The sequence below is a fragment of the Ochotona curzoniae genome, unplaced genomic scaffold (assembly GCF_017591425.1).
Source record: "Ochotona curzoniae isolate NIBS_2020 unplaced genomic scaffold, NIBS_Ocur_1.0 scaffold_3171, whole genome shotgun sequence".
Lineage (NCBI taxonomy): Eukaryota > Metazoa > Chordata > Mammalia > Lagomorpha > Ochotonidae > Ochotona > Ochotona curzoniae.
The window spans coordinates 2,658,330-2,681,980 of NW_024467104.1; the positions used below are offsets into that span (position 1 = coordinate 2,658,330).

General features: G+C 40.1%; 2 protein-coding genes across 2 annotated transcripts; both read right to left on the reverse strand.

Moving 5' to 3' along the window:
* Window positions 1-894: 894 nt before the first annotated feature.
* Window positions 895-1,842, reverse strand: LOC121172284 (olfactory receptor 5B17-like). The gene has a single exon (XM_041004134.1). It carries the CDS (start codon window positions 1,840-1,842, stop codon window positions 895-897), a length of 948 nt encoding a protein of 315 aa, XP_040860068.1.
* Window positions 1,843-18,673: 16,831 nt separating this feature from the next.
* Window positions 18,674-19,621, reverse strand: LOC121172285 (olfactory receptor 5B17-like). Its single transcript, XM_041004135.1, has one exon. The coding sequence runs from the start codon at window positions 19,619-19,621 to the stop codon at window positions 18,674-18,676; it is 948 nt and encodes a 315-aa protein (XP_040860069.1).
* Between the last annotated feature and the right edge of the window lie 4,030 nt (window positions 19,622-23,651).

The following is a 23,651-nucleotide window of genomic DNA, read 5'->3' on the forward strand; positions in this document are numbered from 1 at the left end:
TTGATACTAGAATACTATTATGGGTGAGAGTTGGTGTTTTATTTTTCACTATGCAATTTGTGAATTAATAGTAAATAATCATGAAATAGATGTATTGTGTTGAAATGCAGCCATTGTGGGAAAACAAGAAGAAAAAAACTTGAAGAAACTAAAAGTAGCATGACCTATTGTGCCCAGGATCCCTCGAGAGAACATTGACAGTTCCAAAACTGTGATTTGAAACATCAAACATATTCTCGAGTCTAGACTTTCCTTAATGTCTTTGCACTGCATTAAAGTGTAGACATTGTACCTGGTTTACAAAATTTAACCTATGTGTTTTCAGTACAAAAAACAGATAATAAGAATTCTCTTCATTTTACTTCAGATTATGTGCATTGGTACTATAGAGATATCTTATTAATGTTTCTATATTTATTTGATAGTCTGAAATTTGTTGAACTAATGTCTTAGATCAAATCCATTTCAGTGATTTGTTCGTGATTCCACATATTTCTAAATAGGTAAGTCACTGCATCTGATAAAGAAGACAGCTTTATTTTTTACAGCATGAGAAATAGGTTAAAAACTTGAAATATCTTTGTTTTATAAAATTTAATAAAGATATGGATGACTTGCAAATTATCACAGGTCCATCTTTCTTATACCAAATAACTCAATAGTGACAGAAACATGAGCTCCTCTAAGGTGACCTGAGCCTGGGAACAATACACTAGAAAATGCGTGTCCCATTGAACTTAAAGAAATTACTGGTTGTTTCTATTTTGTACAAGACCACAACAGTTCTTCCATGAGAAATAACAATGTAGATAGAATTGCCTGATCCATTTAACTTTTGAGTTATTTCATGGAGTAGATCTAGGAAGGGTGAATTCATGTTCGCTATTCTTGCTATCACTGAGCAACGAATCCAAGAAAGCGTTTTGCCTTGTGGACCACTTTCCTCAATGCACTCTTGACTTCTTTGTTCCTGAGGCTGTAGATGACAGGGTTCAGCATCGGGATGATCATGGTGTAAAACACAGATGCAACTTTGTCCGTGTCCATCGAGTGGCTGGAGCTAGGCTGCAGGTACATGATGATGACAGTCCCGTAAAACAAGGAAACAGCAATGAGATGAGAGCCACAGGTAGACAGGGCCTTGTGGTGTCTCTCACCTGAGTGCATCTTCAAAATGGTGATAAATATGAACAGGTAGGAGATCAGAATCACAACAAGGGCAAAAAAGATATTGAAACTTGAAAAGAGAATAAGAATCAGCTCACTCACATGTTGTTCAGAGCACGTGAGAGCCATGACTGCTGGGATGTCGCAAAAGAAGTGATGGATCACATTGGAAATGCAGAAAGGGAGTCTAAATGTATCTGCAGTTTGGAGAATAGCAATCAGAAAACCAACAGTATAGCAGCCTATGATCAGAGAAGTAAACACGTTCTTTGTCATGATTGTGGCGTAATGCAAGGGTCGGCACACAGCCACATATCGGTCATAAGCCATGGAGGCCAGAAGGTAACTTTCCACAGTGGCAAAGAGTGCAAAGAAGAACATCTGAGCAGCACAGGCGCCAAAGGAGATGACATTGTGTTCTATGCACAGGCCAGTCAAAACCTTAGGAGTGACTGTTGAGGAGTAGCAGAAGTCCACCAGAGACAGGTTACTGAGGAAGAAGTACATCGGGGTGTGGAGACGACAGTCCAGCAGGATCAACGTGATCATGCCCAGGTTCCCAATGAGCGTGACGAGGTAGATGGCAGTGAAGATTACACAGAGTGGCACCTGCAGTTCAGGGGCGCTGGTTAGTCCCAGGAGGACGAATTCACTCACCTTTGTATGGTTCAACATTGTCTTAGAATCACAAGATGGTCTACAGCAAACAGAGACGAGGGGCAGCATGATTAATAAAGTGTGATACAAAAATCAGAACGTGTGGGCATTGTTTCTTTACTGCAGTTTTCCAGATCTGAAGTATAGAGATGGCCACACAAGTTAACGTGCAACTAAAGTGAAGAATGTAATGGAGCATATTGTTTGTGAGCAAACTGAGTCACAGAAAGGGATAATAAGCTGTCCTGTATCAGAGGGTAGGATAAAACTGCCTTTCAAATAAGGTCTGTTAGGTCTTGCAGAACACATTCTGAGTTCTCATGTCCACATGCCTGGCGTGTACATTTGCTTAATGTTCTCAAGCATTTCCATGATCAACCTGTTATTGTTCTCTTCAGGTCTGAAGTGACTTGGACATAAAGAGATTGAAAAATTATTCAATATTACACCACCACCTACCAACAGAATTACTCTTTGATCTTAATCAAAGTAATTATGAACCTGAATGCTATTCCTGAATTTGAGCTGGTATTAAATTCACATTTAATAATTGCCACTATAACAACATACAGAATCCTGAGGTTGCACTGTAGACTAACTCAGACGGAAAAGCAGTAGGATAAATGCATTTTTACAAGCATGTAAGAGACACTTGTGTAAAAGGTACATCATGAGGTGTAAGGTCTAAAACTCTAGAAAAAAGTTGAATTTATGTTGGCAAATAAGTGCTATAATGATGATGATTATTGGATCTAACTCATGGGATTATTGTGAATTAAGTGAGATGACTTATGAGGAACATTTAGCATGGTGTGGAAATTCAGCACAAAACCAGCCTATTCCTGCTGAGCTATAAAAGAGGTTTCTATGCTGACATAGGAAAGATTTCTGGCAACGCAAAAAGTTCGATTTCAAGTGTCTTTTGAGATTTCCCCACATCTTATGTCCTCTCATATGTTTGGTTTATGCTTTCATTATTATTCTACTCTTTTTCTCAAACATGGATGGTTTTGTCAGCCATACTGTAAACAAACAAACAAAACCCCACATATTATTGCATTCTCATTTCTTTCACTTCTTTCTTTCAATGATATTTTAATTCATGGTGAAGTACTCTTTCCTTATGTTACACCTTCTTACTACCACTTTGGTCAACCTTTAGATGCAGCTCAGATTATTTTTTAAAGATTTATTTATTTATTTATTTATTGGAAAGTCAGATATACAGAGAGGAGGAGAGACAGAGAGGAAGATCTTCCGTCCGATGATTCACTCCCCAAGTGAGTGCAATGGCCGATGCTATGCAGATCTGAAGCCAGGATCCAGGAATTTCTTCCAGGTCTCCCATGTGGGTGCAGGGGCCCAAAGCTTTGGGCCATCCTCGACTGCTTTTCCAGGCCACAAATAGGGAGCTGGATAGGAAGTGGAGCTGCTGGGATTAGAACCAGCGCCCATATGGGATCCTGGCGTGTTCAAGGCAAGGACTTTAGCTGCTAGGCCACACCACTGGGCACTGCAGTTCAGATTTTTAAGAGTAAACTTTATTACTTTGGAGCACTTTGCAGTGACTCAGTGGCTAATACTCCTCTTGCAAGCATTGGAATCCCATAAAGGCACCAGCTCTTGTCCCAGCTGTATTTCCTGTCCAGCTGGCAGGCACTGGAGGCTTGTCCAAAGCTTTGGGACCCTGAACCCACAGGGAAGACCCAGAAGTAGCTCCTGGATTGTGATTTTGGATCAACTCAACTCTGGTCATTGTGGTCATCTAGAGAGTAAACCAGCAGATGGAAGTTCTTTTCTCTCTGTCTCTCCTCTCTGAAACTCTGCCTTTCCAGTAAAAATAGACATATGTTTTAAAAACTCATTGCCTTTGGGGTTGATTTTGGTCATCACATCAGTTTTTCAGGAAATAACAGTTTCACATCTTCTTTTTAATGTTAGATCCTTGAGGGAAACTTCTCTCCTGAGGAATAATACTGTTAATCTCCTTTTTCTGGCCCCACATTTTGTCTTGATATGTCCACATTTTATATTTTTTTGTTTGTTAATACAACACTCACACTATATTATGAGATACCATTTTTATTTTTAGTATAATTTATGTTTTTTCTTTGGATTGCTCTGTAGGAAACTCCTGATAAATATACCACCTCAAAATTCTTACTCACTGTACACAGCTTCTTTCATCATGGAAGGCAAGGTAGCCATGGTTTCCAGGATTTAGAGCAGATGGCAGCCCTTATTAAGGTTGCAGTAGTCAATGAGAACACAACACACAGTGAGTAAGTTATCATGAGTTAGAGATTGCTTAGGATGAGATCTGCTAAGAAATTCCTTGGCCAGCTTAGCAATGGTGTCCAGGAATCAACAAAGAATCACCAAGAGCATTAACTAGTGAAGATCTAAATCTGCAATTTGTATGTCTCTTCAATTAGATCTCCTAAAGTCATTTAAGCTTAACATTTGCAAGCCAGTTTATACATGGAAGGTATATGAGAAATAATGGAGAGAGCTAGATGCTAGGTAGGTGATGGACAATACATAGATAAGATGTAGGTAGCTAGGTAAATGGATTCATAGCGAGAGAGCAGTGGATGGAGGGAGATAAAGTGCTCATGCCCACCTGCATATAAACATGCAACCTCACAGACTGCTAAGGTAATGGAGGGTTGGAGGGATTAAGTGCCTTTCTCATATCCTGGTTCTAGCAAGAACAATGCAAGAAGAAAATCCACATTAAACTATACTGGGGTCTATGCCTTTAATATCTTCAGTGTCAGATTATCTAGATGAACAAGTATTCAGAATTGGAGATTAGAAAAAAATGTTTGTGAAAATGGAGTGTGTATCTTAGTAGCTTCTTAACAATTCACCTGATGTTTTTTCATTTTTGGTTTTATTTTCGCATCCTATTTGTGAACTTTAAAATCAACAATAACCCACGACATAGTAAGCCACATAATAAGCCATCACAATAAGCTTTCCTCATATTCTGGTTCTTGCAAGAATAATTCAAGAAAAAAAAAATCCATATCTAAATAACACCAAGTTCTATGCTTTTAATGACTGAATAGCATCACACAGAATTATGTAGAATCTTACCTCGTTCCTTCACGATAAGGAATGGAAATTCTGAATTCTGAGTCTGGATTCACAAATTCATCCTTGGAAAAAGGTACGGATGATATTGTAGAAATTCTATCTAATGCACTTTCCAAAAGATTTCAAGGTCCTAAAACATTAAGGAGTTAGAGAACAATCATAATCCTGGAACTAGGAAAACTGAACTTGGTTCTGCCACCATGAATTTTTCTGTACACTAGAAAGAGCTATTCAATGCTGTCCTAACTTTCCTAATTTTCCAATAAAAGATATTTTTATATACCTCCAAAATCATAAAACCATGTCTGAGAAAAATCCATGATGATGTTTTCACACAGTTTTACTAAGGTGTCAATTTACTGAGGTAAATTATGCCCTAAGGCATTTTCATAGCCTATGTTTATAGACTTGCTGCAGATATTAAGCTTGTGGAAAATATAGTTTGGACCCGAAACAGAAGCATTTATTAGAGATATATTGACCAGAGAGGCTCTGGTTAGATTCTTCTGTTTTTAAAATAATGTCATATAGAGTCAAGAAGTCATTCCAATCCTAATAATGGCACCCAGGAGAATATTATGCAGGCTTGGGATTCTCTAAGTACAGGGTTCCTGTGAGGGCAATTGCTTCTCCTCATCCCACTTATCTAGGAACGAGGCAATTACACACATATAGGAATACTGTTTGTTATAGTGAGCAGTACATAGGTTCATTTTCAGCAACTGTTACTAGAGCCTAGTTGACAGATCATAAGGGTTCTATTTTAGTCCACTGATTCACAGGGAGAGTATTATGTCTCAGGAGGCCATTTTTTTCCTTCGTAAGTGGTAGCTTCATCTATCTAAATTTATTGTGAAATTACGCTAATTCAGTGACATCATCACGCTTCTCCTTCCATGCTAATTTGATGCAGCTTCTACCTACCACATCTATGGTTACATCCGCCAATGATGTCTTCAAGCTCTCTAAGTCATCTGTGAGATGTGGAGTCAGCTCCTTCAAAACCCCTGATAAATGTTGGTATTTTGATCTTCTCCCACAATTGACAAAAATTCTAAGCAGATTTTCCAGATTTCAATGTACTTTTGCAAGCTCTAGCAAAGGGCTCAGTAGCTAATTCAATTATTGTTTATGGGAAGTGTAGCTTACAGAGTGATTTCAAAGTCGAAATTAATTCTTAAAAACAGTAATTCTTGATCCATGCGTTACAATAGTACATTGTATTAGTGGGCATGTGCATTAATCTCATGTTACTCCATCAGAGCTCTTGTGTGAACACAAACCTTGTTAATGAAAAACAATACTTAGTAAATAATCTTTTTATGAGCAGTAGGTTCAACAGTTGGCAAAAGTATTCAATCAAACAATTGCCATAGAAATACACTGTTACCTGATCCCCTTGTTCCATTTGTAGAACAGAGGTGGGTAGAAGCAGCATAAGGTTCCTGGTGTTCAGGGAATGGTAAGTAAACAGTGGCTTTTATTTAAATCACTAATGGAGTCTACATGTCATACCTCAGGAGAAGCTATTTAAGGAGACCAGTCCTTTTATTTTGTAGTGCCTGGAGTAGCACTGTTGATCTGCCCCAATAAGCTATTCTTTGAAGTCAGTGTGCATGAATGTTTGGGTTGTATGGCAGGTCAATTTTCAGTTCTTGTAGCACTATCTACGTTGACTTCCATAGTGTGGTTTTTTTTTTTTTTTTTGTAGTAGTAGTAGCCTACACTCCCACCAAGTGAAGTTGGGCACCTTTCTCCAGCTCCTGCTTGCTGTTGGTACGTAAATATCTCAGTTCTGTGCTCTGCCAAACAATTAACAATTGAGTGCTCCAAAATGCTTTGGGAAACATACAGAAAGTAAATTTATCCCCTCTAAAATAACTTTTGTTATTACAAGAACTGAAAAAGTTAATATACAATAGTTAAAGCACTTTCTGAGCAGCAAACATTGAGAGCAAAAGATTCTGGGAGTTCCTTATGAATCATAGAGACTAGTCTAGAGGAATCTGTCTAGTGACCACTGCCACTGGGGCTGGATTATTGTCCTAACCAGGGCAAGACCAAAATCCCACTGCCAACAGAGCTGGATTTTAGTATCTGAACCAGAGCATGGCCAGAGCCCACTGCTAACGGAGCCAAGGCCTCACCCAAACTTACTTAACATCTTCAAGTTCCTGTTCAAGATGCCGATTTTTGGGGGTTTCTTGGCAAGGTCACTGAGGGTGAGGCAGCCATGTGCCTCAGCTGCAATAATCATCCAAGATTACCCACAGGAAGGACATGTTAAAAACTCAAGGTGAGATACAGATGGGGCCTCCCCCTCTGTGGACACTCAGAAACCGAGGGACACTCAGAAACTGAGCTAACCAATTTCTTGGAAGAAGCTAATGAGAAAGGACCAGCAGAGATGGTGAGAGCGTAAGAGTCATTGCTCACCCTGAGGAATCATCTCCCTCTCTTTTGGCCTGTCTATAAGAAAGTCCAGAGCACCTTGAAAATAACCCAACCCAGGGGCATCTGTGGACACTCTCAGTCCCCTTGGACTGGAGAGGCAGCCAGGCTGGGTTCTCAGCCTCCCAATTTCAGCTATGCAGGAACAGCTGAGTACCATGAAATTCTTCTAAGGACTGGACAAAGTATCCCAAAACAGACACCAAGTGCAGCAATGGGTAGCAAAAAGCCCCAGGTGAACAGCGGTGCACTGGCCTCAGCACACTCTAGCTGTGGCCTGTCAACCACAGAGTTCAATTAAACTTCCCAACGTATGCATCCTGGAGAAACCATGCAGGCTGTAAAGGCAGGGGAGGACAAGCCCTCTCCTTTGAAGTCATCATGGGAACGAACTTGAAAACAGTAGCCAACTTGAAAACACTCAATACATCTATTAGAATATCTAAGAGCCAACAAAGCATTGTCCCCTCCAGCTTTCCTGCTGGATGTTAAGAAGATGAGGCTGACCTGAAGGCCCAGGTCACTTACAGGAAGGACCTCCCAGTATAAAAGGAGTTGGAGGACTTAGCAACAGGTGCCATCCTTCAAGATCTTGCCATTGACCACCACCTCCAAGACTGTGTCCCCAAGATAACCCTCACTATGGACAACTCCTTTTCATGCCACTGGGGGCAGAGCTGAGAGCATATCCAGCAGCAGCACCCCATGGGAGAATGACCACAAGACGCTGTGTGCCACTGACTAGTGGGATGTATGTAGGAGTGCATCAGACTCAGACTAGAAGGGCAGGAAGGAAGCTTTATAGGAAATGCCCTTGGGTTGTGCTATCCTGCCCAGGACTCGCCACCCACAGAGTGTCTAATGAGCAGAACCTTCCTTGTATTCCAGGTCAAAGGGAAGGATGACTAATGTGTATTGCATCACCAAACCACTTGCACAGACTGTGACTGGCCACATCTGTCCTATCAAGAGCAAATGGGCCTGAGACACAGAGAACAACCAGACTGTGCTGCCCAGGGAGCCTGTTTCCCAGCCAGACCCTGCCAGAATCAGCTAAAGGCAACAAGTGGCATGGAAACATGACAGCATCAGATATGGGCAACAAGTGACAGGTTGACAAGTGCCCCAGGCCTCCCCGGCCTCAGTGTTTTTAGACCAGCAAGAGTGCTGGCACTCAGGTGTTTTAATGCCCCAGGGAACGCCCTGAGCATCGTGGGCACCAATAGTGCCAAGGGAAGTCCTCAGGCCACCCCACTGTGTGCTCTGGGAGCTTGGGAGTGTGGGTCTGTTCGGAGTCTGCTGAATGGAGCAAGAGGGACTTAGAAGAACCTGAGGACTCATGTCCAGATGAGGAATAATTTCTGAGATAATGCCATTGACAAGGGCACTGTAGTTGCAGGTAAGCAGTGGGCCAAGACATAGCTGTTTGGAGGGGACAGGGAGACCTTTAAGGATCAGACTGAAGCATCAGTACACGTGGGAGATCTGAGCTGGGCTGCTTAATATTGATCACCGCTGGCCACCACTCACTGGCACATACTTAAGTCAGGGCTGAGAACCAATCTTGCAGGGCTAGATCACAGATTCTGCCAGTGAGAGTCAGAACAGAGTGTAGGTCATATTAGCCTGGGCCATGACACTGTCCAGCATGTGGGAGAATTAGGTCTGGGGGCAGACCCTGTGTTGGGAGTATTTGGACCCACCCCTGTGGGAAAGCAATTTCTGATGATTTACTCAAGAGCTTGGAATGGTGACCTGAACTGGATATGACTGAAGAATCCTCCAACATTCATGGATATAGGGGTTGCACACAGGCCAGGCTGTTCCAGGTTGCAGCACCCAAGAATGGGGTGTGGGGTGGGGTGGGCCACAACACTCACCAACTCATTCATACACTGGGGGCAGATTGTGCTAGGTAAAAGCCTAGCATTCTCTGACATGAAGATGCCAGAAAGATCTTTCTTTGTCTCCTCTCTGTAAATCTGACTTCCCAATAAAAATCTGACTTTCCAATTTTTGATTTCCATTTTCAACACACATTAGACATTTATGTGTATATACATACATACACACATATATAAAAATATTTCTCCTAGCATCATTTTTAAGATATATTGCTTAAAAACTATAAATCCAATGCAATTGCCAACAAAATATTTTGACATCTGGGCAATGAAATAATGGCTGGTATTTAGTTGTCCTCTTCATAAGACCCTTTCTTTTATGAATGTGGTTAAGGAAGACCAGTTGCACAAACAAATCTGTGGAAGGTCATGAAATTGTGGGTGGATGTAGGTTTTTGAGGGGGTGTAGAGGGCAAAAACAGTGGAGGAAAATGGATGGCAAATGCAGGAAGGAGGGAAAACAGAGGGAGAAATATCCATAAAATACCTGGAATATGTACACTTGATACAAATTAAGGAATTGAAACCATTTAGAGCACTATTGATGAAGTGAAAATAATATTTATTGGCTGGAGTCATTTCTCTCTTACTAGTTCTGTATATTTGCCATTTAGCTACATCAAGACAAAAAATTAAAACAAGTTACATTTAGTTTCAGTTCCCTGCCTGTATGACAAATCAGATGTTAAAACAAATGACAATATCTCTTACTTATCCATGAGGGACTGAGAGCTGTGTACCCAGGGGCCAGGCCCAGAGACAGTTATAAACGTAGGTCCTCCAAGGAACAATCTTGGGCCCTTGAGGAGGCAGAACTATATACAATTAAGAAAATATTGCTTCTCTATCAGGTAACACCGTTTCTTCTGTTTTTATGATTTATTATGCATGCTTATTGCATCTTTTTATCCTTTCCTCCACTGAAGGGATGCTATAAACCAATGGATAATGTGAAGTATCATGAAAATATTGATTTACTTTATTTGTTATTTCAATTATCCATAACTTAAGAATTTTTTACCTGACAGACAATTGTGTGTGTGAGTGTGTGAGTTGTGTGTGCATGTGCGAGAGACAGAGAGAGAAAAAAAGAGAGATGGAAAGAGAGAGAGAATATCATCTCAATGCCAGGACTGGGGACAGGGCCGATGCCAGGAGCCAGGAACTCCATCTAGTCTCCTACACAGGGAGACTTGCTCCATCAGCTGTTGCCTTCTCAGCACATCAGCAGGGAGCTGGAATGGAAGTGGAAGAGATAGAGCTCAAACTGGCACTCCAGTATGGGCTGCCAGCACTGTAAGCAGCAGCCTTTGGCATTTCAAATTCATATATGCATAGGTAAAAGTAAATACAATAAAATACTAATATGAGCTTCTGAAGTAGTCAAGCATTATTCATCATTTCAAACTGTTATCTGTACTATTTTAGTATGTTCTCATAGTACAAAGAATATCTAAGTTTTAAAACTTTGTCTGCAGGGACAGATGTCTAAATGAGTTTAAGCCAAGCCTCAGAAGACTCATACAAGGATGACAACATTTTTGTCCAGACATCATCCTTTTTGCTTCTATTTTCCTTGTGTCTTCAGTTCCATGTTAATAACTTGACAGACTGTGCCACTAGATAACATAATAATTGGTCTATTTAGCATATGGCAATAGGATCTAGAAGCAGACTGCAGAGGTTATTTAAGTCAAATAAGGATGAAAAAGAGCAATCAAATAACAATAAAACATCTGGAAAGCTGGGTTAGGAAACATAGCCCAGAAACAAATGTTTGAGGTGTTGGGAGTGCGGATATAGAAGCAGTTCTTCACGTGTCTTACACATATAATCTGTCAGTGAGATCATGTGCATTCTTGTTAGTCAGGGTACAAGGATTTGTGTAGTATGCCCTGTCACGTGTGCTGTAAGTATTCCTACGGTTGAGCTCAAAATGTTCTTCAATATCTATTCTGAGAAACAGTAGATTTTACACGGGGACGTGAATAGCCCTGATCTGTTTCTATCAGCTCATTTCAGCTTGTGGTTCACAGATATCCCCCCCGACACACACACACACACACACAGCTGGTATTTCAGATCTACCACCTTTTCTAGCATCTGTGAAGGCTGTACCACAGGCAATCTGTATCCCAGTAACAACGGGATACAGTTTTACTTATAGACTCCAGGTTGCAACAGTGGAATAATGCCATGTATGAGTGTGCATGTGTGTGTCTGATGTGTCTGATGTGACTTTGTTCCAAATTTTGAATGATGTAGGAAAAACAATGGGACATACTTACTGCTCACACTGCTCAGTTAACTATCTCTAACAAGGTATGACAATATTTCTATAAAACTAGTAAAAATAATCTTGTCAAAAGATACATTATTGGGATAGACTAAGTTTAAGAATGTTTACCTTTTATCTGAGGACATAGAATTGTTATTCTATACAATGGAAGTATCAAAAATATCATATGCTGTATGTAGATTTATATAGAAATGACGTATTTGGTTGGATAAAAGTGTACAATTTCCCTAAGGAAGATGCACATATAAGAAACATTACTGTCATCTAATGGGTTTACATTGCATAAGTAAAGTCAGTTCAGTTTAAACAATCCTGGTATTGCTTATCTTGCTTTGTTTTCATTTCTGTAGGAAAAAACCCGACAGTGTGTTATCATAGTAAGATCATGATGATCATCTACTTCCATTTCCTTTCACAGCTGAAGGTTTCTGGAGCTGAGGATAGCTAAGAACTGCAGTTTGTTTCTGGACTTTCTAGTCCTAAGACTTTCTGGCAAGCAAGATGTGCAGCTGGGGCTCCTCGTTGTCTTCCTCCTTATTTATGGAACTAGTGTGATCACCAGTCTAGGGATAATTGTCCTGATCAAAATGGATCCCAGACTTTGCGCATCCATGGATTATTTCCTCAGCAATTTGTCTTTTTATGATGTCTGCTTCTCTTTAATCTTCCCTCCTAAGATATTGGCTGATTTTTTTGGAAATATTTATTTATTTTTATTGCAAAGTCAGATAGAGAGGAGGAGAGCCAGAGAGGGAGACCTACCATCTGTTGATTTACTCCCCAAGAGACCACAATGCCCAGAATTGCACTGGTCCAAAGCCAGGAGCCAAGAAACTCCTCAGGTCTCCCGCGCAGGTGAAGGGTCCCACGGCTTTGGGCCCGCCTCTTCTGCTTTCCCAGGCCACAGGCAGGGAGCTGGATGGGACATGGGGTTGCCAGGATTAGAACCAGGACCCAAAATTGGATCTTGGCACATTCAAGGTGAGGGCTTTAATTGCTAGGCCACCACATCAGGCTGATATTGGGTGATTTTTTTTTTTTTATCAGAGCAAAAGAAGATTCCACATAATGTTTGTAGCTGTTGTCATCACCATGGGCTTGGTTGATTCAGCCATCCACACAAGCTGCACATTTCGACTCTCCTGCAATTCAAATGTCATCAATCACTTTTTCTGTGACATTCCACCCTTGCTGGCCCTCTCTGACTCAGACACTTCTGTTAATGAGATAGTGATGTTCACGTTCATTGGCTGTGTTGTGGGGTTCAGCATCGTCACTGTCCTCCTCTCCTATAGTTACATCATAATTACCATTCTTCAGATGAAATCAGCTGAGGGCCGGCGCAAAGCCTTCTCTACCTGTGCCTCCCACTTAGCAGCGGTAGCTGTGTTTCATGGAACTCTACTGTTCATGTATTTCCGACCCAGCTCAAGTTACTCAGTGGATACAGACAAAATGGCCTCTGTTTTCTACACAGTTGTCATCCCTATGTTAAACCCACTGATCTACAGCTTAAGGAATAAGGATGTGAAAGATGCTCTCAGAAAAGCAATCCAAACTATAGTGTCTTCTGGGTGAAATGGGGCTTTCCACCTGAAATCACACAGCTCTCCCGAGAGTTAAAGTTCAGGTATAGTTTAGCACAGCTCCCTGTAATCTTGACAATACAACTTTCCATGTTTCACTTTCCATGATTTTCAACTATTGGAACATAAGTTGAATGTAGGCAGCAGAGATGTTTGATATTCTCCCTAAACTAATAGGAACAGAAACAGACTCCCTGTGTTGCTTCACGTAAAGGTGATTTTATGCATCTGTCCTTGGGTGAGAAGCATGTTCTAGGGAGTTATTAACTCAACATACTCTTCTTAGCTTTTTGGCTTGATAAAAGTGGACTTAAGTGGCATAATTTCTCAGTCAGAAGAAAATTTTCAATCAATAAACTTAGTCTGTTTCACGACCCTGTTTTGCACAGTATCTGCATATACATGCTCCATTGTAATACTTAGAATAAGTACTAAATCAATGAATAATTGTCAAGGGGAAATCTCCCACCTCAGACTCAGAGTTGCATCATTTCTGCTTTGCTGTCTGGAACATGTGATTCTGGCATGTCATTCACTGAACAACTCAATGTCCTCTGCAAAACATTGTGATCAGCGCGTTGTAAATGAACCAGAAAGAAGACCTCGCCTTCCTTTTGCACTTCTGGTTTTGCCTACGCTTGTCTGTGTTGTCAGTAAATATCAGAAACAGATATCATTTGATATTTAAAAAAAAGTTTCTCTTAAATTTTTCTCATCAGTCGGCTCAACTATATCAGCAGACTTTCCAGAACTGGCAGCCTCAGGTTTTTAAGCACCTCACTGTCTCAGCAGTGGACTTAATGGTGTTATGTGCAACTTCATACAATTAGACGAACAGAAACTGATGTATGTTAACCTGCTGATGCTTTGAAGGTTTCTGTTTGATTTGATGAGCTCAAGGAACTAGCATTGGATAGGGTTTAATTAAAAAAAATAACAGAGGGCTCAGCACGGTAGCCTAGTGGCTGGCGTCCTCATCTTGCACACACCAGGATCCTATATGGGCAATGGTTTGTGTCCCGGGGGGGGGGCCCACTTCCCATCCAGCTCCCTGCTTGTAACCTGGGAAAGCAATACAGGGCGGCCCAACGCCCTGGGACCCGGCACCCACGTGGGATACCTCGAGGAGGCTCATGTCTTCGGATCAGCTCAGTTCTGACTTTGCAGCCACTTGGGGAATGAATCAGTGGACAGATTTTTCTCTGTGTCCGATGTAACTTATCACTGTCACACACTTTGGGAGGAGGCAAATGGTGGCTCAAGTACTTGGACTCTTGTCACACACAACGGAGAACTACGTGAAGTCCCTGGTTCCTGACCTGGCCTGGCCCACTGTGGGCATTTGAAGAGAGAACCAACAAATAAAAAGAGCTTACTTTTGCTCATTCTGCTTTTCAAGTGAGAAAAAATTATCAACTTCTAAAATGTAGGCGAATAAAATGGAGTTATCTTTTTCTACTTGTCTCTATGTGTCACTATGTGTGTATATGTAATAACTTGGCATGGTGCTTATGGTGTATTATTTCATGTAAATTGTCATCATCAGGTATACATGTATGTATATATTATGATCTTAGTTACATAATTACCCAACAATATGTTTCTAAAATGTATTTCTCCAAGATTGCACCCAAAGCTGAAAAATTCTCACCAATCAACACAGCAGAACCATTCCTCTAAGTGCAAACCTGTGGGAGCAAAACAAAGGGGCAATGGGGACTTTAGCCACTAGGCTACTGCTCTGGGTCCCCTGTATATTTTCTAACATTGCATTTGCTTCCAGAAGCCATCATATGGGATAAATGATACATGTAATTTTGTGGACCTAGACAAGTCAATCCCTTTTTCTGACTTATACAAGAATAATCAAGTGTAGCCACTGTGTCCTAAAACTTATAAATCTCTTTCGTCCCAAAGTGGAATGCAATTAATTTATGAAAATCTGACGTTAATTTTTGGTCAATAAATTCTCACTTCAAAGTTCATTCAAAGAGAAAGCACTATTGTATAATAACCATAACAAGCTTATTCTAGCGCATTAAACAATAGGAGAAGATGTGCTCATTATCTTGCTGACTGTATCTTTCACATCCTTTATCTTGGACTACAGATCAGAGGGTTCAACGTGGGGATTACCAGGGTGTAAAACACAGAGGCCACCTTGACGGTGTGTCTGGAGTTCCTGGAGTTGGGCACAGAGGAAGAGGATGGTGCCATGAAAGGTGGTGGTGGCAGTCAGGTGGGAGGCACAGGTGGAGAGGACTTAGCGGCGTCCACTGGCTGAATGCGTCTTGAGGATGGTCACGACGATGAACACATATGATATGAGGATGAGGAGGAATGTGCTGACGTCATGGAAAAGGGCAATAGTGAAAAGAAGCAACTGAGAGAAGAATCAGAGCAAGAGAAGGGACATCAATGAGGACAACTCAGAGAACTATTTGATGGTGTTCCAACCTCAAAAAATATAACCTTAGTGTCTGGTGCAGTAGCCTAGTGGCTAAAGTCCTCTCATTGCACCTGCCAGCATTCCATATGGTCACCAGTTCATATCCCAGGAGCCCAGCTTCCCATCCAGCTCCTTGCTTGTGACCTGGGAGAGCAGAAGAAGATGGCCCAAAGCCTTGGGACCCTACATCCATGTGGGAGATCCGGAGGAAACTTCTGGCTCCTGGCTTCGGATCGGTTCAGCTCTGGCCTTTGCGGCCACTTGGGGAGTGAATCATGTGATGTAAAATGTTCCTGTCTGTCTCTCCTCCTCTCTGTATCTGGCTTTCCAAATAAATAAATAGATCTTTAAAAAGAGAAGATAGCCTTAAAGCCGAGCATTTGAGTGCCAAGGAATGTGCCATTCCAAACGAATAGTAACTGTCGCAGCACAGGGGGGAGCATGATCACGCTGTAGAGCAGAGGGCTGAACATGGCCACAGAGTGACCATAGGCAATCACAGCAGATGAAATTACAAAGAGAAAGAATAGAATTACAAAAGAGACAGTATTGTATTACGCATTCTGCAAATGAAATGGTTCTGTCTTCTGCAATTAGGCTCACCAGCATCTTGGGAGCAATAACAGAGGAAAAGCAGAAATCCACAAATGAAAGATAGCTGAGGAAAAAAATCCATGGGGGTGTGCAATGCGGGGTTCACCGTGATAATCATGATAATCCCAAGATTCCCTACCACACTGAAGCTGTAGACTACAGGAACACCAGGAAGAGGGGAACCTGCAGTGCCGGAGAATCTGAGAAGCCCAGGAGTATGAATGTGGCTTCAGAAGTTACACTTCTTCCTGTCAGATACATTTTTTTTCTTTGTTGTAATCTAGAAATAAGTCTTGGAAATTAAACAAACAAGCAAACAAATGGAAAGTGATAGCCACATAAAGAGTGCTTAATTATCTCCTGCATAGAATATAAAATCAGACTAAATAGATCTCAGTTTATATTTGTGGCAAACATTCACTGTGAAACATAAATGAACAGTTTCAGAAATTTAATCATTAATAAAATGGTGCTTTCTCAAAAATTGTTAACTCTGCTCACTTTAACAATGCAGTTTCGGGGCTGAGGCCATGATGCAATGGGAAAGCTGACACCTGTGATACCGACATTCCTCATGGATGCTGTTCTGATTTAGGTGTTGCATTACTAAACCAACTCCCTGCTGATCTGGGGAAAGCAGCAGAAGATGAACTTGGGCCCCTGTTTCGAGACAGGATGTACGGAAGAAGTTCTGGGCTCCTGGCTTCAGTTGAAGCAGGCTCAAACAGTGCTTTCATTTGGGGAGTGAACCAGAGGATGGAAGATTGAACTGTCTCTCACTATCTATCTAGCTAGCTCAACAGTCAAACGATTTGCTATCATAATCTACAATTATAATGGGAACAAAAAATGTGAACAGCTTCAATATGCATACAACTGTTTGTATACAGTAATTATATGTGCACATACACTGATATCGAAAGAGTTTTCCTTGTTATCATTATATCATTGGCTTAAGTATTAGTTCAGAATTCTAATTGTTGATATTCTCTTTGACCAAACAAATCCTACATGAAGGTTTTTCAGGAAAAATTACCAAATGCTTTTCAATAGATATCATTTAATAAGTGAATTTTTATACAAAAGACCAAAGAATGAAGAGTTCAAAGCTTGTTCTAGGATAGTTTATAAAAACTAACCAAGAACTGATTGTCTTGAACCTGAGTATCTTCTCTACTGTATCTAATATTCAATATGGATACACATATTAAGATAGTACTATATATAGATCAAATTTTCATATTTTACTTAATAATTAATTTGACCTCCACCCAAATAATATTTTGTTATTTGTGCATAAACAACAAGCTAGTAAAAGTACTGAGGGCACAGAGATGTTTTGACTATGCGTTTGACAGTACATCACTCAAAATGGAGGTTATAGATACATCCCTTATGTAGAAATACATACGATAATAACTCACAAACCTTAAGAAAGACGCTTCCATTTCTAGGTCCCTTGCTCCTTGTCCTGTAAATCCCCACTCTGCTCTGTCAATGTCGGCTTTCATTTGTTTGATTTGGACACACGTTCCAAGACCGTCTGTGAGAAACAACGGTTCACTCATTGACTTCTTGGACACCTATACTGGAAGTCAGTTGACCGTAAATACAAGGGTTTATTTGTGATTCTCAATTCCATTGATTGAGCCATAGTATCTACTATTCTTATGATACTAGAATATTCTGGTTGCGAGTTAGTGTTTTATTTAACTATGTGATATGTGTAATGATAATAGTACGTAATTGTGAAGTAGATGTAATGTTTTCAAATGCAGCCATTGTGGAAAAACAATATATAATAACCTCAGGAAACTGAACGTTGCGCAGGATCCCACTAGAGAACATTGCAAGCTTCATAACTGTGATTTGAAACATCAAACACATTCGCTAATCTAGACTTTCCTTAATGTCTTTGCACTGCATTAAAGTGTAGCCATTGCACCTGGTTTACAAAAATTCAACCTATGTGTTTCAATATTTATCATGAAAAAAGAATTCTTCAATTTTTTCAGGAAAAGCAGAAAAATAGAATTCTCTTCATTTTACTTCAGATTATGTGCATTGGTACTATAGAGATATCTTATTTCTATATTGATTTAATAGCCTGAAATATGTTGAATCCAATCCAATGTTTAAATCCAATCCGCTTCAGTGATTTGTTCATGATTCCACATATTATTAAATAGGTAAGTCATTGCATCTGGTAAAGAAGACCAAATAACTCAATAGTGACAGAAACATGAGCTCCTCTAAGGTGACCTGAGCCTGGGAACAATACACTAGAAAGTGAGTGTCCCATTGAACTTAAAGAAATTACTGGTTGTTTCTATTTTGTACAAGACCACAACAGTTCTTCCACGAGAAATAACAATGTAGATAGAATTGCCTGATCCATTTAACTTTTGAGTTATTTCATGGAGTAGATCTAGGAAGGGTGAATTCATGTTCGCTATTCTTGCTATCACTGAGCAACGAATCCAAGAAAGCGTTTTGCCTTGTGGACCACTTTCCTCAATGCACCCTTGACTTCTTTGTTCCTGAGGCTGTAGATGACAGGGTTCAGCATCGGGATGATCATGGTGTAAAACACAGATGCAACTTTGTCCGTGTCCATCGAGTGGCTGGAGCTAGGCTGCAGGTACATGATGATGACAGTCCCGTAAAACAAGGAAACAGCAATGAGATGAGAGCCACAGGTAGACAGGGCCTTGTGGTGTCTCTCACCTGAGTGCATCTTCAAAATGGTGATAAATATGAACAGGTAGGAGATCAGAATCACAACAAGGGCAAAAAAGATATTGAAACTTGAGAAGAGAATAAAAAACAGCTCACTCACATGTTGTTCAGAGCACGTGAGAGCCATGACTGCTGGGATGTCGCAAAAGAAATGATGGATCACATTGGAAATGCAGAAAGGGAGTCTAAATGTATCTGCAGTTCGGAAAGAAGCAATCAGAAAACCAACAGTATAGCAGCCTATGGTCAGAGAAAAACACACGCTCTTTGTCATGATTGTGGCGTAATGCAAGGGTCGGCACACAGCCACATATCGGTCATAAGCCATGGAGGCCAGAAGGTAACTTTCCACAGTGGCAAAGAGTGCAAAGAAGAACATCTGAGCAGCACAGGCGCCAAAGGAGATGACATTGTGTTCTATGCACAGGCCAGTCAAAACCTTAGGAGTGACTGTTGAGGAGTAACAGAAGTCCACCAGAGACAGGTTACTGAGGAAGAAGTACATCGGGGTGTGGAGACGAGAGTCCAGCAGGATCAACGTGATCATGCCCAGGTTCCCAATGAGCGTGACGAGGTAGATGGCAGTGAAGATTACACAGAATGGCACCTGCAGTTCAGGGGCACTGGTTAGTCCCAGGAGGACGAATTCACTCACCTTTGTATGGTTCAACATTGTCTTAGAATCACAAGATGGTCTACAGCAAACAGAGACGAGGGGCAGCATGATTAATAAAGTGTGATACAAAAATCAGAATGTGTGGGCATTGTTTCTTTACTGCAGTTTTCTGGATCTGAAGTATAGAGATGGCCACACAAGTTAACGTGCAACTAAAGTGAAGAATGTAATGGAGCATATTGTTTGTGAGCAAACTGAGTCACAGAAAGGGATAGTAAGCTGTCCTATATCAGAGGGTAGGATAAAACTGTCTCTCAAATAAGGTCTTTTAAGTCTAACACAATACATTATGCTGTCCTGTGCCACATGTCTGGTGTGTACATTTGCTAAATGTTCTCAACCAGCTGTTATTGTCCCCTTTGTTTATGAAGATGATAAACAGAGTCCTTGATAAAAATGAAAGTGATTGTCAACCTCAACACTATTCCTGAATTTGAGCTGATATTAAATTTACGTTTAACAATTGTTATGATAACCCAAACACAATCCAAATTTTCATTGTAGAGTAACTCTCAATAAAATGCAATAAGATAAATGTACTATTACAGGCATGTTACATAAAAGCCAATCTTGGAAAAAAACTATATCGTGTGTTGTAATTCTAAAACTTCAGGAAAAATGCATTCATCCTGGCATCTAAATCCAACATTGTACATCTTGGGGGAGGCTGATTACAAAGTAGCTGCTCTAAAACTGTATATTCCAACAAATGAACATGATTTAGGACCTAGTTCATGAGATTATTGTGAGTTAAGTCAGATTCATGAGGAACATTTAGTAAGTATGAGAATTCAGCATGCAACAGTTCAGAGTTGACCACAGTATTCCTATTGATGAGCTAGGAAAAAATGTCCTAGGTTGATACAGGAAAGATTTTTGCTAACGCAAAGGGTTTAATGCCAAGTGAGTTTTGACATTTTCTTACACTTTATGTCTTTGCATTTCTTTGATTTCTCCTTATTTATTATTCTGCTCTTTTTCTCTAAGTTAAATGGCTTTGGGCCATCCCATGAAAAAGTCCAGATATTATTGCATTTTTGTTTCTTTCATTTTTAACTTTCAAATGATGTTTTAGTTCATGGTGAAGTACTCCTCTCTTATGTCACATGTTCTTACTATCACTTTGCTCAACTTTTACACGGGGATCTGATTTTTAAAGGTAAAATTTGCTGCTTTGGAGGCATGTCACAGTGGCTCAACTGGCAATATTCCTCTTGTAAGAAGCATCAGAGGTTGGTCCAAAGCTTTGGGACCCTGAATCCACAGGGAAGACCCAGAAGAAGCTCTTGGATCATGGCTTGGATTGACAGCTCTGGCAATTGTGGCAATTTAGGAAGTGTTCCAGCAGATAGAAGTTCTTTTCTCTCTGTCTGTCCTTTGCTCTGGAAACCTGCCTTTCCAATAAAAATAAATATGCCTTTTTTAAAAATTAACTGTCCTTGGAATCTTTTTTAGTCCCCACATCAGTTTTTCAGGAAATATAGCTTTTTATCTTCTTTTTAATATTGGATCCTTGGAAGAAAACTTACTTCCTGAGGAATACTACTGTTAATCTCCTTTTTCTGGCCCCACATTTTGTCTTGATATGTCCACATTTTATATATTTTTTTGTTTGTTAATACAACACTCACACTATATTATGAGCTATCATTTTTTATTTTTAGTATCATTATGCTTGTTCTTTGGATTGCTCTGTAGCAAACTCCTGATAAATATACCACCTCAAAATTCTTACTCACTGTACACAGCTTCTTTCATCATGGAAGGCAAGGTAGCCAAGGTTTCCAGGATTTAGAGCAGTCGGCAGCCCTTATTAAGGTTGCAGTAGTCAATGAGAACACAACACACAGTGATTAAGTTATCATGAGTTAGAGATTGCTTAGGATGAGATCTGCTAAGAAATTCCTTGGCCAGCTTAGCAATGGTATCCAGGAATCAACAAAGAATCACCAAAAGCATTAACTAGTGAAGATCTAAATCTGCAATTTGTATGTCTCTTCAATTAGATCTCCTAAAGTCATTTAAGCTTAACATTTGCAAGCCAGTTTATACATGGAAGGTATATAAGAAATAATGGAGAGAAATAGATGCTAGGTAGGTGATGGACAATACATAGATAAGATGTAGGTAGCTAGGTAAATGGATTCATAGCGAGATAGCAGTGGATGGAGGGAGATAAAGTGCTCATGCCCACCTGCATATAAACATGCAACCTCACAGACTGCTAAGGTAATGGAGGGTTGGAGGGATTAAGTGCCTTCCTCATATCCTGGTTCTAGCAAGAACAATGCAAGAAGAAAATCCACATTAAACAATACTGGGGTCTTTGCCTAAATATCTTCAGTGTCAGATTATCTAGATGAACAAGTATTCAGAATTGGAGATTAGAAAAAAATGTTTGTGAAAATGGAGTGTGTATCATAGTAGCTTCTTAAGAATTCACCTGATGTTTTTTCATTTTTGGTTTTATTTTTGCATCCTATTTGTGAACTTTCCATTTAGCAATACCACCTCCAGAACCAGGGCATAATATCGGCTATGTGTCTGATACATTCTTATGGAGACCAGAAAGGTATGTGTTTTGGGACTTGAATGCTAGATTCATGGCAATGCTTTCAAGAAAATCATCAAACAAGAAAATATGAGCTCAAAAACTGATAGAAGGTTGATACACCTGATTTTTTCCTGTGTAAATCACATGGCCACCACACATAGATACTGAATGTAGAATCTTACCTTCTTCCTTGAAAGGGAAAGGTATTCCTGAATTCTGAGTCTGAAATCATAAATTCATCCTTGAGAAAAGGTGTGGGCGCTCTTGTAGAAATTCTATCTGATGAACTTTTCAAAAGATTTCAAATACTCAAAGTGCCAAAGTCAGAAAATGGGCATCAACCCAGAATCTTGAACTTGTTCTGTGCTCCCTGGACTTTTTGGCGCATATGGAGGAGTTACTCAACTCCTTTCTAATATCCCGGTTAGTGTAATAAAAAGTTACTTACTCCTAGCATCATAGAACTGTGCCTGAGAAAATTCCATGAGGACGTTTGTATACAGTCTTTATTAAGGTGTTACCCTGTCCGGACGAATCAAGTTAAATTTTATCCTAAGGCATTTTCATTGCCTATGATTATAAACTTACTGCAGATATTAAGCTTTTGGAAAATGCAGATGGATCAGAAACAGAAGCATTTATTTACAAAAACAGCGACCATAGAGGCTCTGGATAGATTATTCTGTCTTTAAAATAATGTCTTATGGAGTCATGAAGTCATGCCAGAGCCTAATGAATAAGGCCCAGGAGAATGCTATGCAGACTTGGGATTCTCTAAGTACAGGGTCTCTGTGAGGGCAATTGTTTCTCCTCATCCCACTTATCTAGGAAGAAACAATTGCATACATATAGAGATATTGTTTATTATGAGTAGTACATAGATGCATTTTCAACAGTTGTTGCTAGAGCTTAGTTTGGAGACCATACCTGTCCCATTCCAGACCACTGTAATAAATTGAATGTTGCAATAAAATTATTTCAACAATCAAATTATTTCATTTTTCAGTGCATCCAGAAGTGGTGTTTACATTGCATTTTAATCTAGTGTTGTATAAACAGCGTCATGCATTGAATACACATAGCTTAATTAAAAGATTTTATTGGTAAAAGGTACTAAGGTCACCCGAACTTTCAATGAGCCACAATCTTCAATCTGGTGGGGGATCTTGCCTCTATCTTGACAGAAGTAGTCTGATCGAGATGGTAGCTCATAGTCATTAGGAAAGTCCCAACAAGTCCTTATTCTAAGACAGAAATGAAGTTTGCCCCATGATTGATTCTTCTTTCCGTAAAAGATTTCCTTGTGACATATGATGCCATCTGGTGGCATTTTACCTGTAGAAGAACTTTCTCATTTCAAACCTTGCCACTGCTGCATCAGCTGAGTTTATATAACGTTTTTAGTCCTTTGATGTTATTTCCACAATGTACAATTTTCACAGGGAGGGGATTATGTCTTAAGAAGCCATTTTT

Excerpts from the sequence above, each read along its gene's own strand:
- LOC121172284 (XM_041004134.1), bottom strand. The coding sequence starts at position 1,842 with ATGTTGAACCATACAAAGGTGAGTGAATTCGTCCTCCTGGGACTAACC.
- LOC121172285 (XM_041004135.1), bottom strand. The coding sequence starts at position 19,621 with ATGTTGAACCATACAAAGGTGAGTGAATTCGTCCTCCTGGGACTAACC.